Here is a 17,626-nt window from a genome sequence, read left to right as displayed (position 1 = left end):
ACAAGTGGCATGATCAATCGCACGTGATGAGAGAATCCGATGATTGCACCGCTATGTAAAACCGGGCCTGTACGCATGGTGCCCTGTGCAAAAGTCGCGTGATTCTATTCGCGATGACTCTGTTAATGTTCATGACATGACAAAACAGAAATAGGACAATGGACAACGCTTTTCTTACTCACGCGTTTCCGCGATTACAGCGATTATTATACAAATTTCACTTTGAACTTTAGATACCAATGGAAAACGTAGCGTCGTTTTAGAAAATCGCGATAATACGTGACTTACCGTTTATCGAGCTTGAAACAATTGTTAACGAAGTTATATATATATATAACAAAACATTGCTGCCAAGATATACGTTATACATTTGTATAGAAAATATATCTCTAGTGAAACATGAAATTGGAATTGAAAAGAATTGGAAATTTTATGTATCATTACAAATTTTGAATATTTATCGTTATTAAACTTGAGTATATTTAATATTTGCTTGTTCATACATGCATGTAGTTTTATTATTTTCTAAAATTTTTATTATTTTATTATTTTCATCGAATCGAAAGAAACGTAAGAGCAAATAGATGACTACCGTAATTGTCAAAAGTAAATTATAGCATGACTGAAACTTATTTATAATAAAAAAGGTATAAAGTCATTATTTGTTAACATATACCAACATTATCCATATTACGGGCATCTTAATTTAGACTGTTCTATTAAATCACTACATATAGCGTATATATTTCTCATACTTTTATATTGATATAAAATTTACAGAACTTATACAATGTATAGTGAAACACATAAATAATGCAATAAAGTATTATATTACGATTATCTAAAGCTCATTTTTTAGGAATATTAATACGCAAAATTAATCGGAATGCTGCACACTGTGTCATTTAAATTATGTTTACTATCAGAAATATATTGGATAATAATTTATAAAAAAGTATACCTCACCGAAATCAGTGACCTTATGTTCTCAAGGTCAACATATTAAACAACTTTTCATTATGCATGTGCCCTTGACATGAGATATTCGTAAAAATATCATTCACATTTTATAAATGTTAAAATTCAAATTGTTAGATGATAAATCTCTAAAACATTTAAAAAATTTTAAATATTAGAAGGTCTAGAGTTTACTAAAACAATCATCAAAAATATTTTTACGGAAATTAAAATTGATTGAAATGATAAAACATTAAAGAAGCTCCTATCTTTTATCTTTTTTATTTGAGTGAATAATTCAATTTATATGTAACTTATATGTATGCCTAAAATTTAAAATTTCAACAAAAACGGTTTAATGTTGGTATGAGCTATAAACAATGAACGATTGTGAATATAGCAGGTTTTTATTACTTCTGAAGATTAGTGCCCCAATATTTTCGTGACTGACTGTACATGCATAGAAAAAAAATTATCAATGACTTGCTTTTTTGTCTTCACAGACTCGCTCGTTATACCAATCATAATTACCAATTACGATACTAAGTGGATGTGGTCCCGAACTTATAAAAATATAGTATAGTGTTGAATATATTTTTCGATTATTTCTGAAATCAATGCTGAGTGACTCAGAGATGTATAGAGAAAAGTTGTTCAGAATGCCGATGTGACAACATATTTTAAGGTCATAGAAATTAGTGAGGTATGCCCTTTTATAAATTATCACCATATATGTACAGAATGTTCCACGTATCTGTCGCCACGATTTTTCTAACACTTCTGATAGTCGGACAAATAAATGTTCTAAAAAAAAATTAATCAGATTAGATACTATAGATTGAAGTATAAAAGATTAGAAAAAAATGTTTTATTTCAAAAAATCAAGATCATCTTTACTTTTTTAAAATGCATGGTATATTTTTCACTCCATATTATTGTAGTTCATGTCAACACGAATTCAATGACATCTTATACCATGACCTTTGGATAATCTTAACGTAAAATAAAATGGAAACAATGAAGTTATATGTTTGTGCACTATTGTTTATTATTTCATTGTACCAATTCGAAGTGTGCAACATCTAAAGCAGCATCGCTTCATTGATTTCATGTCTTTTTACGTCGAGGTCATCCGAAGGTTATGGTAATAGGTCGTTGAATTTGTCTTGACACGAGCTACAATAATATGAAGTAAAAAATATACCATGCAATTTAAAAATATGAAGGTGACCTTGATTTTTTGGAATAAAACATTTTTTTCTGAAATTTTTGACAGTTATGTGGAACGCCCTATATGCATATGTATCGTGAGTTATTCAAACCGTTTATGTATGTAGTATAGGAATATGTAAAATGATATGTAATGATATGTGTAATATGAAAATGTTGAACACATTAACCCTACTAAAGTATTGATATATTATACAGTAAATATACACTGAATAATAATTTTTTATAGTGATTTAATAACCACTGACACATTGTAGTTGGTAACTATGAATCTCGATAGCGAAATAAGCCGAATGTGTTACATAAAGTTCCACCGTAAACTCGTACAGAGGGAACTATATACTGTACACTGAACTACAAATGTATAGTGACTATCAATAGTAACGACCACGTGTGTGCTGGAATCAATTGTACATTATCAATTGGAAAAATTGTTTCATAAACTATTTTCATTCATTAAAATAGGAAGATATGTCAGACTATGGCAGTAGCTCGTCTTACCAAGATGATAAGCCCAAAGTGGACAGTGAATTGCAAGAATTCCTTTTGGCTGAAAAGGAAAGGGCACAATTTCAAGCACAGGTGATTTATTTTAACATTTGCAGCTTTAAAACGACTAAATATTTTATAATCTGTAACTTTCTATGATACTACGTAATCTATACACGCTGTCCAGAGAGGTTATTTTTCTTTTTTCAAGAACATTTTACTATTGCAATTTTTTTTATTGGAAATTTGTACGCCAAAGTAACTGTACAGTATGTTTGTAAAATAATATTCTAGGATCGATATACAGCTGTAAATGTTATTATTTAATATTTCTAGATTCATGAGTTCAATGACTTTTGCTGGGAGAAATGTGTTGATAAACCAGGAACTAAATTGGACAGTCGAACAGAAACATGTTTACACAATTGCGTTGATAGGTTTATAGATGTTTCTCTTTTAATTACCAATCGTTTTGCTCAAATTCTGCAAAAGAGTACAGGAAACATGTAAATTCTTGATTGTAAGCTAAGTATATTGTTATTGTAGAAAATTAAAAATAAAGTAATTTTTTATTTTTGTTGTGTATGTGTAATTGAAGAATTACTGTATCGATGCGAAATAGAAAACTGTTTTAGGCAAATAACAAATTAATATTTTTCAACAAAGTTATTTTTCTAGTTTATTTATATAAACCGTTTAATTTATATGTTACACTTTACACGATTTACTTTTGAATTTACTTTTAAAATTGTATAAGGAACATAGTACATTTCAACATAATAAATACATCTAGTCCTGTAAACAGTATGTGCACCTTTATATCGAATTTGAAAACGAACTTGACATGCAATTACTGCAGGCATAAATGCATTCCATTTCATCTACATTAAATATAAATATAAAAGAATTCTTAATATTTAAAACAGAAAATGTTTAAAACGGATAACATTGAAGTATCAATATAGAAAATCGGAATGAATATTTACATTGTATATAGCATTAAATACTATGTTTTCCTATTCATTCCCAGGAATTCAAGGAAAATAGTTGTAAAATGTAATTTGTTTACATTAGACAACATAATAACAATTTTTCCTATTACACACATTCTTTGATGGCAACTCTCACACGTAATAACTGTGTCACAAAATATGATATTTTATAGTTGCACATTCACTTTAAAATGCAATATCTAATTATGTACCACATTGTTTCCAATACATTAGTTGGAATGAGTACATTTGAACACTGTTAGTGTGATGGCATTTAATTTTCTTTTAGGCTCAAATTCAATAACATTAGATGCGCAATGGCCTTTGAGGAAGGCACATGTTATAAAATGCATTTTTCTTCCAAAAGTCTTTACTTTTCCACCCACACCAACCTTTACTTATTATGGTTGGCAAATGTTCTGTTCCTGTATAATGTGGGTCTAAAATTAAAAATTTCACATCACCAGTACTTTCATCGCAGCTGACTCCTAGAATTGTGTGAGCTAATACACCTCCCCCTAGAAAATATTTGAAAATGTTTTTAAAAAAAGGATAATTTTTTTATAAAAAAATAAGCTGAATGTTACACACCAATCATTACTGGTGTAGCTTGTGTCTGAAAATGATGTATTAAATTTGGAGCTAGTTGCGAAACTTCTTCTCCAGTGGATGCACAAAGTATTTTAACACTAATACCTAAAAGACTTTCTAATACAAAACCAACTTCTGTGGAACCAATCCACTGTTTACTATCAATAAAGTTCGATGGTTTGTCTCCTATATCAAATAAACACTTTTGTATTGTATGATGGGAGGGTACAGGTACTTCAGTGTAACCCTGTAATCTAAAATATTAAACATATTATCCATAATATAATGTATATAAAAATTAGTTACTCATGTGAATAAAATATAGATTTCAATAGTACCTGTACCAGGAAATAATCGTTTGCAGAGATCTGTATGCACATCCCCAACCATTATCATTGAAGTTATCCTGCATATAATGATGATATACATATAGACCTTGTACGATGCCTACATTTCGTGTACTATTTAGCATATCTAAAAAAAAAGTAATAAAATACAATACAACATATTAAATCATGATATGAAGAAATTTTATGCTATCAAATTACCATTGTTTTGTGAAATTGCTTCATGAGGATTTAAAAGTACATCGTCTGCTTGTACTGTACTAGAAAATCTCACAGCATTTCCATAACAAAAGCAAGGTCTAGTCATTTCTAGTGCTAAAGTTTTATGTAAAACTTCACGGTATGGTACTGCAATTTAAAATTTACTATAGGCATTCGAATATAATTTCAATAACATAAAGAACTGATAGAGAAGAACTTACCTGTCTCTTTATCGGTGTTACCTTTTGGATAGACTACTGTAAACAAGTGTCCCAAACCTTGGGGTTTGAAATGAATGGATATGGGCAATTTTGTAGATTGCTCAGGTTGTTTGAGCTGATCGTCAAAACACTTTTCTATTAATTTAATGTTTCGGCACATTGACTCCACCAATATACCATGTAAATCTGCTGAACTTACATCGAGATTGACCAAAGACAATGTATCAATAGGTAGATTACATTCGAAACTACTAAATTGTCCTAAATTATAAATAGAATATCAATTATGGAAATGTCTTGAAAAGTATTATTGTGGCATTTATACATTTCTTCAAAATAAATACAAACGTTTTACATATTGGAGTACTGGAGCATATTTAATGCGTTCCTCAGAGAACCTATCTCCAGACAGTTTTAAAAGTATATTAGCATCCGTAACATCCTATTAAATTGGATATAATCAGCATCCTGTTTCACGAATGAAAAACTACAAATTATTATGGAGAATGAACATCAACATACCACAACTCCAGTTGGCCGCATAATGTTTTTCTTTGCATTTGGGGATCCCTGATAATATTCGGGGATATCTATAAGTTCCTTCAAGGATGCGTCTTTTGAATTACTTTCATTATTAAGGAGAAACGTATTTTTCAATGGAAAGTGTATGCCTATTTTTCCTGATGCAATCTGTTACAAAGATTATTTGTTATTATGGTAGCTTTCATGTTTCTTTTACAGCATTCTCAATCAAATAATTGTAGCTTACATTTTTTCTTAATTCATCTAATATCTCCATTATATTACCATTTTGAGCAATTAATGGCAAGTTTCCTCTTAATCTGATATACATAAATTCTCTTTGAATATCGTTCTCATGAATGATGTTTACACTATTAACAGCTTCAAGTTTTTGATGAATATAAAAATATACCTCTATTTTTGCATTTTGATTTGAATATTTTAGAAATAACGGATTATCCGTGATATCGATATCCTAATTAAATTAAACAAGATATAGTAAACATAGTTAAACTTAAAAAATTTGTTGGTCTTACTTGAAATGTATCGGGAAGCTTCTCTTCGCATTCACCAATATGTACAACACCACAGAGATATATTTCTGCTGGCATATGCAGTTGTAAAATCGTGTGATTTATATTCGCCTCGGTGTCATTTTCTATGTTTATACTAAATGTTAATACAGTTAACGTATTATTATACATAATACCATACAGGTAACCTGTCACGTTCTCATTTATATTTTTCAAACGCTGAAAATCAAATATATTTATATTCACCATATAATTTATAACATTATGCAAATATCTCGTTTATAAGTACTAAAAGTGCATAACATTTACCTCCAAAACATTAGATAAAATTCGTAACTGCGGTGCCATTTTTGTGATCTAATTCTAAACTAGCCTTTTTTACATAAATTTACTCTGAATCAAATACATGTATGCAACCGCCATATGGCAATGTTTAATAGAAAAAGTGTGTTACACAAATTCATATGAGCGAGAGCTACGTGAAACACAACCAAGGATGTGTATGAGCAGGCGTACACAATTGTCATGTATAATATCAATGACAATTCTCGCAGTTATATTACACACATGTCAAATATCATAACAGAATACTACATATACGCAATTGTTGGACATTATAATTATGTGGAAACTGAATGACGTCACTATAGGCGACCGAACAATTTTAGAACACGTCCACGTGCCGCCCCTGTCAGGATTGTCAGGTATAGTGCGTGGAATTCACTAAATTCTGACACGAAGCATTCTTCTAGAGGTGAAACTTGCATCGGATTGGAAAATCCTTTTACCGTGTTGCCGTTTTTACAAATTTGTAACTTTACCCTGTACATTCGCCTGTTGGATGAAAACGTTGCATGCGAGAAATCGGAAACTTTGGAAAACGCTGTGTTATTTTAACGATAATATAAAAACTTGAGTTTAACTAATGTTAAGATAAATTTACGTAGGAAACGCAAATATTCGAACGATGTTCATGGCGTACAACTTGCGTACGCATGCGCACTCAAATACAATGTTCAAATGCTGCATATATCACTTACGGACGCATGCGCGCTGTAAGATTGGTCACCGAAATGTTGGAGCATTACTTTCGTCAGTATGCTCTATGATCAAGTCAAACTACACAACTTCACATCGTTGGCACCGCGAAAGTCACTAGCACATTGTAGTGGATCAACTTCAAGCCTCAAGCTCCAGTCTCTCGTAGATCAAGACGTTCTTCGCTCGAGGTCGTGTGTAGCAAAATGGCCGTTCGACCAAAGTGAGTGTGACGTTTCGCGAGGTGATTGTATCGTTATTTCGTGTGGTTTCTATGAATATTCGTTCATGTGACATAGTGTCATTGTGCTTCCTGTGTATACCCGCAGGTCCGCCAGGAAAAACCTTCTATACGACAAGGTGAGTGCCGCATTTCCGACGTGTTCGCGCGCAGGATAAAACTGTTGCGGTACTGTTACCCGTGAAAACGTTGCCAGTTTCGTGGTTCATCAGATGTTTTTTCATCGAACACCTCCGGGAACGACAATTATCGGAGCATGCTGTTGCTCGTAGGCGATCGCGGCTCGCATTCCGCGAGCGGTTCAAGTCAGATCGAAGATTACATTTTAAGTTGTTGCTCTTTCTCGCGAGTCAAAAGTGGGCGTTATTTAAATGACAGACGCAGCTACATTCTAAACGCATCGAATGACAGAGAAATAACCTGTCCAACTGTCTTCTCGATTCTTCCGTATCAACGGCCAGTGACATTACCGCATCTCGCTCGGTGGCACGTTCGGTACCGCAAAAAATACCCCACATGCATGCGCAAAACATTACTTCGACTGGACACACGAGGAATTTATCCCTCGGGTAATCCTTTCCGTATTACATATCAGTTCGATTCCCGAATGTATAACGCAATTAAGCCTGCCAAGTAAAGGTAGAGAGAATCGTCGTTCCTCGCTGCTCGTTCGCGTTATCTGTTTTTCATACCGCATTTGGTTTTAACATCTCGCGACGTCGGCATTACGCAATGTATACAGACCTTTATCGGCAAGCATCGCGATATAGCGAAAGTATTCGTTAACTTTTAAACTTCGTGCGTATCTCGATCGGACGCAAGATGTAATTACGGTTATGTAATGCGTCTTATTAGCGGGTTTAACGAGCTGCCCACCGAAATTTAACGGATCGAATGCAAATACGTGCCGTCGCGGTCCTTAAGGCGACGTTTCACAAAAAAATTACGCAGCCCGTTAATTTCGAGCGCAACGGAACGGGCACCGACGAACCGGGCGAAAAAGTTGTTGCATTGTGCTCAGAGATTAAGGAGAAAGGAAAGAGAGAACGATTCGTGTCACGGCGTTCGTTAATCGAATCACGCGAACATTTTGAAGCCAATTTCGTCGGCACGCCCGTGCGCGGTGATAATGGAAACGCGTCGACACGCACACGTGCCCTTTGCATTCCAATTTTCCCGCCACGGTTTTTATTGTGTTTCGGGTCGCCATTTTCGACTTGAACGCCTGTACACACGGTTATCCACCCGGTGGTTAATTCCCATTATTTTTTTTTAAATGTTCGGAACGGGTTCGCGGCCCACCGCACGGAAATTATTGCGATACGCGTAAGAGTACAACACTGCATACTTATATGGCCGCAAAAGTGTTCGCCCACGATTAGTATTAAGCATGGGAATGACGTGTCCCGAACGTCGCCCTTCAAGCTTACGAAACAAGTATCGTACTGTGTACATATATGTATTAACCCTTACGCCAATAACCGATCATTCAAACAGATGGTCAAACATTTTCGTAAACATTGACAGTCTTCCTGCTGCTTTTATTGATCCCCATAATAACGTATCATAGGGCGATGGTATCAGATGGATCACCCCAACAGAAAATTAACAGTCTTCTAATCGTATCGTTTATCGGCAAGGAATCTGCTTAAATACTTTTAAAAAAGAAGCATAATATATATATATGTATGTATGTATATATTGGAAGGAATATGCGAATATGTGAAGGAACATATATTGCAAGGAATCTGCTTAAATATTTTTAAAGAAGAAGCATAATATATATATGTAGCGTTATATATATAATATATAACGTTATTCATGAGGATGTGTTACTTTACAATTGTAATGTACTGCTGCAACTAAAACTTGACTAACTTAAGTCCTTGGCTGTTGAGGGTTCGATGTACAAAAGGCCTCGAATGAGTAATCGGCGAAGAAAACAAACTTAAAGATCAGCACTTCAAAGTTGCTGATAAAGGGGCCTTGAACTCTGGATATGCGATCTAGATATCAATGATCAAGTATCTCCACTTGATCCTTTTCATAATTCCTTTGTTCGTTTCTTACTAAGCCTTTGGACACGATTCTTAACTCTTTCCTTAGAATTTCCTGTGCAGTTGCAATCTTCGGCTAAGCAAAGAAGTTATCTGCCTATAAACCCGTTAACACATTATTGAAATTTGGTTGCGTTCGAATCGGATACAAAAGAGTTGATTAGGCTGAATTAAAAGATCAAGATGTCTATAAGAACTGACTTGAAAAGTGTATTAAAAAAAAAGTAGTCATCGAAAACATTTATAATGGTTGAAATTAGAAATACGTTCTACATTTTCGTGGCCCTATAAGTCCTCAAAGTCGTGAGAAACCGGTGTTAGTTGGAGCGGGAACTCTATGAGCGGATTCCCTGTCTGCACGGAGAGAGAGGGAGAGAGAGAGAGAGAGAGAGAGAGAGACGGGCGGAAGCCCCCGAGTGAATGATTAATACGGTTCCGAGACGAGCGAAACGGCTCATGCGAACTCGAGCAATTAACAATTGGCTAATTGTACGGTTAACGAACGGTACAAGGCATCTCCGTCGAATAATTCAGTCACAATGCATAATTGTGCGCCGCAAATGGGCCGCTCTTCCTCCCGGGAAGATTTTTCTGCGTGTCGGTTCGCGGATAGCATCGTCTGCAGCTGGAAAAACGTGCCGGGGATTCTTTGCCGAACCGTCTGTGTTTCTCTCACGCCCGTTCCTTACCTAATGAATTCGTCCTTATAGCAGAGCTCGGAAGCGGAGTGAGAGGGAACGACCGCAACCTTGCGCTGAATGTTACGAGACGCCTGCGCCCGATGATCAATCGCGATCGGTCTTGCTTTAGACCTTACTCGAGGCGTTAACACTGCAGCTCGCATCGAACCAACGATTTTCTAAGTGCGGAAGCATAACTTGAATCAGCTCGCGTGTCTGTATTCACGTATTTCAGATCCAAGGGGTGCAGTTCTGACATTTTTTAGTTAAATGTTGTGAATGCTTCTAGTAATCCAGTGTTTTATGAAAGTATCATTTAACACTAGCCCTTAACACGTTTAACACTGAACCTATCAATGTCGGTTAAATTAAGGGTTCTTTGTCTTATTTTGCAATTAGTATATATTATTGTCCATGTTCTATTTTACAATTGCTGAAATTATGAAGATACTTTTATAGAAACCAATTAAATAAATAGTTTAGCAAAATCAGTACGTATTATTTTTAGAAATTAGTTTTAGAATCAGTACGTATTATTCGAGTATTTCAGATCCAAGGGGTGCAGTTTTTAAATTTTTTAGTTGAATGTTGTAAATGCTTCTAGTAATCCAGTGTTTTATGAAAGTATCATTTATAACACTAGCCCTTAACACGTTTAACACTGAACCTATCAATGTCGGTTAAATTAAGGGTTCTTTGTCTTATTTTGCAATTAGTACAATATTATTGTCCATGTTCTATTTTACAATTGCTGAAATTATGAAGATACTTTTATAGAAACCAATTAAATAAATAGTTTAGCAAAATCAGTACGTATTATTTTTAGAAAGCAACTTGTACCAATCAGTTTTAGGGCTTGGTAGATGTTGCATTAATATTGGGAAATGTATACTTATGTACCCGTTTACTATAATCTCCATAACAATTTTCCATGCATTGTTTTGTCATCGTGTTTCAACATCAACACATTGATTACCAGTCGTCGTGTTTGTAACAACCACAATTTCGTATCTTCATAATGAAAATCAAATCAATTTTACAATCGTTGTTAGGCTAAGTTGTAATACGTTCGATAATATTCGAGGACCCGTCCATTTTTCTGCGATAATATTTATCCTTATCTATTGCAAGAGCTTACGTTGCATTTGATAAAAAATTAAAATCATACAGATTGTCACTGAAACAGACTCTGGTAGCGAACGTGTTAAGATATTTTACACCGGTGAGCAAATAATTGAAATAGGTTCGCACCAAACAGGCGTGACTTGTTATTAATTGTGTTGCACTATAAATATTTATTTAGCATTATTAAAGGATAACTGTTTGTATGTTGGAGTTACAAGAATGGCAAAAAATGGTTTTGTTAGTTTGGAGCTGATGGCGACCATCAAAGTGAGACAAAATTAAAAATATGGAGAAGATTCGACAGCATAATTTTGAAAAAGGAAAGAGAGAATATCTTCTCGTATAAACTGTTGTCGAAGGAAAACAATTGGTTTGGTATGATGGATATGAGAAAATTTGGTCGAGGTCGTTCACTAACTTCTCTTTATAGGGGCTTCCGTTTAATTAAACTTTCTAAGTGCGAGGAGCTACGGGATTACTTCTATTTGTACTTTATACCATCGTTTTATTGCTGATTTTATGAGGATCTTCTACGTAGAAAGATTTGACGATAGCGAAGATTTGTGTGAACTTTATGAATAATTACGATAAATGATTAATATAATTATTAGACTGTGGACCTTCATGTAAATTCATATTTTTGTATGTTATTTTGTCAAATCTAGAATTGAAGAAAAGTTTCCTTTGTCATCTTAAAAATTGCTCATTGTAAAAATAAATAATTAGACCTTCTTAATTTATACAATCTTGCATATTAAATTAATTACACATTTAAACTCACCGTGTCCGAAGACAGTTTCGATTGTGAACATTGAAATTTCATTGGAAAACATCGAAATATTCAAATATTCGAAATATTCAAATATGTGTTGTGTTTATAATTACTAAGAGAGTGAAATTGGAATAAGACAAGGACGATATCACTGTGCTTAGACGGTTCGATAGCTCGAGCGGAAAATTCACTGTTTTTTGCAAAAATCAACGTCTAAGACAAGATGGATCATTGTGCTTAACGTTTCTTTACACCTCTTGTGTACAGTCGTACATATGTATCTTATCAGGTGAAGTCTGCGACCATAAATGCTTTGGTGACCTTCTTGTAATGACGCATAGCAATTTGCCACGTAAGTTGTATTAACCGTATCGACATGATAAACAATGTCGTAAACACAAGTTTAACATTGAAAATATTGTGCTCGAGTATTTGCCGATTAAATATTCTTTAATTTATGCTCGATAACAGAACTGCACAAAAACGTTTCGCGTATATGGAAAGATAACGCGTCTTTGAATAGTATTGAAAGCAATTCTACATATTTCCTTATTCGATAACGAATGCAAGAGTTAATTTATCATTGGAACACAAGTTCAATGCATTTCTAACAAAAGAGAATAAACGATGCACAGAAGAGTACTGTTATTTCCAAGTTATTCAAACTTATTAAGAGAAAAATTAGATTTTCATTTAAATCCCACTTCTCGCAATTAATGCGGACAGGTTTTCATTTTGCATAAAGCATCGCAGTCACGCACAGAGAGCGAACCATATAAGAGTGTAGTCGAGCAATTTACTTTAAGATTAACAAGAAAAATAATTCTGCGATAATTGTATCTTAATGAAGAGCATAGAGCTTACACCTTCTCTCAGTTATTAAGCATCATTAAATGCTATTCCTGTTAACTTTCGAAATGTCTAAAACCGTTTTTAGAAGCAGTTTCGAAATTTTCAACAAAATTCCAATTCAGTGTTTAATTAACCGCAGAATTCGATTATGAACGTCAAGAAAGAATGTTGCAATATTTGAGCCGTTCATTTTGAAAGTGGCATAAGTCACTTTTTCAAAAAAGTCGAGTTAATGGTAACACTAATTACAATTGAACGGTATCTTTTCATTTAAAAAAAAAAAGTGACTTATGCCACTTTCAAAACAAACGGCTCATTTAGTCTCGTAAACGAGTATTCAACGTGAAGCAAGGAAATGTTTGTTCGCACCCTTATCGGATGTCGAACGGCAGCTTTATTTACATCACCTCGAAGATATTTACATTTCATCGTTCGTATTAATTCTAATACATCCTGGCGGATTAAGGGTCGTCGTTTGTTGTTACCCGCGAGGGCGCCCGGCTATTTCTGCTTTGTTCGGTATTTTAATTAGCAATTGAGCGTCTCGGTGAAACGCAGCGACCCGTCTATAGTTGGACTCATTAAATTCATTACGACACGCTCGCTTCCCACTCCTGCGGCTCGCTATTTAAAAACGCGTTAGTCAGCGGTCGTAACTTTTTTGAAATTTCTAGACAGGAATTCCGCGGGTCTCCGAGAGCGCAGCCCGCAAGATTTATCGAGTGTAGAGAGATCGGTTTCGCCGCGGCGGAATTGTACAATTACAACCGGCGAGCACGCCTCTGCGAATAGTTGCACGAAATTCCGATAAGCGTTTCCTTTTTACATCGGTTCAACGAAGTTTAAACATTTCTTCTGGCGTGATGCCTCGGGCTATTATTGATTCGAACGAGCACACAGGGTGCCTTCGATTGTTTTTTTTTTATCTCGTCGTAATCTCGCGTATATAGTGAATTACCGCATTCGCGGTCGCTGACGCGATGTTACATCATAATATGTGTCATAGTCGGATGTTCTAATGTCCGCGTTTGTTATTCATATCTTCCACGTTCTGAAATCTCCGCGCGACACTTCGAATTCGTCGAACGGTTCGAATGGTACGAAATCGCAAACATGGTAATTTTAGAGTTAATTTCGGATCTTTTATCTGTTTTTTCTTTTGCTGATAAAACGGTGTTCGGTTTCATACAGATAAGGACATTGATAAAACTGGATCGTAAATGTGTCCCCACTGAATATGTTTGCAACGATGCACTCTTGATCACGTTTCTCAATGATGTCAGTCCTTTGGGCCGAAGCTACTGTGTAGGTGAAAATTGTAACCAAACGCTTCTTTAACCGTTGGCAATGTACGCGCGAGTCAAGATTAAAAATCCCATACTATGTTCGGCAATAGACTAATTGATTTCGTTTTGTTCTTTTTTGTTTCAGAGGAGAACATACACGGAGGATGGACAATCAATTTGAAATATAGGTAATACTCCAAACACGATGAAACCTTTCTACCTGTCGTAGTGTTCGTAACGTTATTTATTGCGTGTGATTAGCCTCTCAAAATTGGGTACAAATAGAAAGCAATAGAGTAGAAAGCTTTTCGTCCGGAGAGACTGTGTTCACCATTGATCATAACTTGAGCCGTTTATTTGGAAAGTGGCATAAGTCACTTTGGTTGTGCAAATGAGCAAAGTCAACAAGTTTGATTTCTATAAGATGGTAATCAAAAATGTTATATAAGTATAATATACGATCTAGTTCATACAGTCCTGAAACACCATAGAAGGTTTAAATCCTTTCACTGTTTTATATTCGCTCTTGTCATAAAAGCATAGAGTTTGCACTTTCTAAACAAATTAAATGACAGTTTTGCCTATAGCAATTACAGTGTGACTCGCATTGATATTCGGACAACTTTCGAAAAAAGCAGAATAACATTTTTAAAAGTGGACGAAATGATATTTTTATTTTTGTTGTCGGTCCAAGTAATAGCAGAATTGAAAACGAAGTTCTGCCATTGCACAGTATAAACAGGTCCTTCTAAAATCTCCAAAAAATTTAAGTCATTTCGTTTAACTCGAAGAAAGTTATTTCGTTTCAAAAGGTGTCCGAATATTAACGCGAGTCACTGTATGCAACAAACAAACTTAACACCGGAGAGCATCGCGATAAATATCGCGTGGTCAGCTGCCGATTAAAATTAGATTCGCAGTGCACTTAAAAGTAGCATTCTTTGGATCCGCGCGCGTCGATCAATTAAATTTCTTATCTGCATCTTGCGTGGCCACGGTGTGTCGTTATCGCGTAGTTTCCTGCGTTTTAATATCAGTCTATCCCTCATTAGTAAAACTTAACGACTTGGCTCGCGATGCACTGGCCGCGGATTTCTTGAAATTGCACGACCGCACGCGCTCTCTCTGTCTTTCTCTCTCTCTCCTCTCTTTCTCTCTCTCTCTCTCTCTCCTCTCTTTCTCTCTCTCTCTCTCTCTCTCTTTCTCTCTCTCTGTCTGTTTGTCTTTCTCTCTCTGTCTCTCTCTCTGTCTTTCTCTCTCTCTCTCTCTCTCTCTCTCTCTGTCTTTCTCTCTCTCTCTCTCTCTCTCTCTCTGTCTTTCTCTCTCTCTCTCTCTGTCTTTTTCTCTCTCTCTCTCTCTCTCTCTCTCTCTCTCTCTTCCTCTTGTGTCTTTGGATTCATCTTTCTCTCTCTCTCTCTTCTCTTTAGAAATATAATTACTCTACGGAACAAGGGGCGCCTTCATAAAGTACGCGAGGCTCTCGTTTGTACCGTCTCGTTATTACGTATTCCGCGTGGCACCAGTCTCCGATTGCTCGCTCCTCTCCCGGCACAATAAATCTTTCGTTCGTCCCTTGTTCCGTTCCCTTTCTCCGGGTTGATTAATCCCTGAACCTTTCCGCGTCAAACCCACGACAGAGATTTTTCTGGGTCACGTCATACTTTCCGCGCGCCTCGCGACCACGTTTCCGTGCCACCTTGCCGATACCGATCCCGTCAACATGTCCCGCGTGTGAACCGTGTTGCGCCTTTCCATCCTTTGTGAATGGAAAGTAAGTAATAGACCGTCTGGAAAGTAACCGTACTCTCATCGCACTCTCATCAACGGGATTCGGAAAGTCGAGAATCCTTGCTCGGCATGCACAAAACGCACGAATTCCGAACAAAACACGCCGCTTAGTTGTGTTCAATTAATTTATTATGATCCCGGGCACCTTCATATATTATTTCAAATAACACGTTATTCAATTTCATAATTATTTCCATGCCTGTTATCACTTTCGAAGCGTCATTATTTGACATATTACTTCATTAAGTAATGTAAAAGTTTATTTCAGTGATTATTGCTTTCGTCGCAATTTGAAATTAAAGAATGACGAAATAATTCATTATTTGAAATTGAGATTATTTCAAATATCTAGTTTACCCGACTAAAGCTTATAAACGAAAGTAATGCAAAAGGAAACGTACGTATAATAAATCTCGTTGTCGTTACGTGTTAAATAAAAATTGTCAAATTGATAGGGCGTCTTATCTTTTCGTCCTCGATCGTAGTAAAAATCTACAGTTCGGTTCTCCCACTAATTGAGCCGTTTATTTTGAAAGTGACACAAGTCACTTTACCGTAATGAAAAGTGGTGATTTTTTAATGTTTATACGAAATTATTTATACCGAGAAAAATATCAGTATCCTGAGATAACAAATACAAGTAAATCTTCTCGAAAGTTAGCATCCATATTTTTATACGTGTTAAAACGCAAACCCTTAGATATATCGACTTAAAAACAAAGTGACTTATGCCACTTTCAAAATAAACGGCTCAATTATACTCTGCTTCGAAAAGTGTCCGCTCAGAAATTCGTGATCGAATGAAAACAAAATCGAAATACCCGTGAATGCGGCACAGTTCGTATTTAACAGCCCGAGACAGAGCCAGTCGCACCCTCCGATTCCCTATTCCTTCCGGCCGTATCGTTTTCCCGGGGGTTGCGGGGGTGAGAGGGCGTTGTAAGCTGCGACCGTTCCTGAAAGCAAGAAATCGGAAACGCGAGCAGTTGGGGCCGGCTGTAACGCGGCAACGCCAGATGGAAAACGTTGGGTCACGGTACAGTAACGTGTACTGTTAAAGAGAACCACGTCGGAGCAAATCGGTCAAGCATGCTCTTTGCTCCCGCCATTCTTCTCGTTTTCTTCATTCCGTTTTTTCTTTCCCTCGCGTGCCGGAGATATTTATAGTGCCCGGTTACGAGACAACGACGTCGGAACGAGCTTTCCATAAATCATACGGAAAACGGGAGTGGCGCGCGGTCTGTGGTCCGAACTTTTCGAAATAATCTTCCCGGCGATTCGGGCTTGTCCAGTTAACCCTTAGCACTCCGAACCATTCTGGACGTTGGCTACCAGCTATTCAGCGCCACTTTTCGGCAGAAACGGGCATTTACAGACCCTCGTATTATTTAGTATGGTTTTGGAACTAACTAACATGTTATAATGATATTGGACTTATATGAATTTGGCTGAAATCGAGAAATTTGCAAAAGAATCAATATTTTATTTTTTAGAATTTTGTTATTGTTTGTTTTATAATTTTGTTTTGTTGTTGTAATCGCTATCTATGCGAACTCTTTCTCTCGTCGCCTTGTTGCTTGGACGATATCACTATCGCTGCTACCAAAACGATAGACTAACTGTAGAAGAAAACCTTCTACAGTTAGCCTTTCTAACATATCTGTATAAATGTCTATCTGGAGCTCATCTTCGCTACTACTTGTG

At 35.8% G+C, this 17,626-nt stretch overlaps 3 protein-coding genes across 5 annotated transcripts in view; 2 read left to right on the top strand and 1 right to left on the bottom strand.

The window, feature by feature from the left end:
- LOC117222989 (tyrosine-protein kinase CSK) overlaps nt 1–17,626 on the top strand; it is a 117,581-nt gene that overhangs the window by 69,121 nt on the left and 30,834 nt on the right. Inside the window, exons 1-2 of one of the 3 annotated variants that reach the window (XM_076520807.1) lie at nt 7,167–7,344; nt 14,280–14,322. The exons of 1 other annotated variant lie outside the window; for it this stretch is intronic. In XM_076520807.1, the coding sequence (XP_076376922.1) occupies nt 7,182–7,344; nt 14,280–14,322 (206 nt within the window). In that variant the 5' untranslated portion in view covers nt 7,167–7,181. Of the gene's footprint in view, nt 1–7,166; nt 7,482–14,279; nt 14,323–17,626 lie in introns of those variants that run through there. One more of the 3 variants, XM_033475069.2, reaches the window with a different exon arrangement.
- Tim8 (translocase of inner membrane 8) lies at nt 2,487–3,252 on the top strand. Its single transcript, XM_033475070.2, has 2 exons — nt 2,487–2,769; nt 3,013–3,252. The coding sequence occupies exons 1-2, from the start codon at nt 2,659–2,661 to the stop codon at nt 3,184–3,186; spliced, it is 285 nt and encodes a 94-aa protein (XP_033330961.2). The 5' UTR covers nt 2,487–2,658; the 3' UTR covers nt 3,187–3,252.
- On the bottom strand, nt 3,343–6,876 carry Ufsp2 (UFM1 specific peptidase 2). Its single transcript, XM_033475068.2, has 10 exons — nt 6,393–6,876; nt 6,087–6,302; nt 5,798–6,025; nt 5,551–5,718; nt 5,377–5,470; nt 5,029–5,289; nt 4,808–4,954; nt 4,598–4,733; nt 4,260–4,513; nt 3,343–4,186 (listed from the first exon to the last, which is right to left on the bottom strand). Exons 1-10 carry the CDS (start codon nt 6,429–6,431, stop codon nt 3,975–3,977), a joined length of 1,755 nt encoding a protein of 584 aa, XP_033330959.2. The 5' UTR covers nt 6,432–6,876; the 3' UTR covers nt 3,343–3,974.

The sequence above is a fragment of the Megalopta genalis genome, chromosome 4, assembly GCF_051020955.1.
Source record: "Megalopta genalis isolate 19385.01 chromosome 4, iyMegGena1_principal, whole genome shotgun sequence".
NCBI lineage: Eukaryota > Metazoa > Arthropoda > Insecta > Hymenoptera > Halictidae > Megalopta > Megalopta genalis.
Note: the sequence above shows the minus strand (reverse complement) of the source record. Positions and strands in the feature narration are given on the sequence as shown.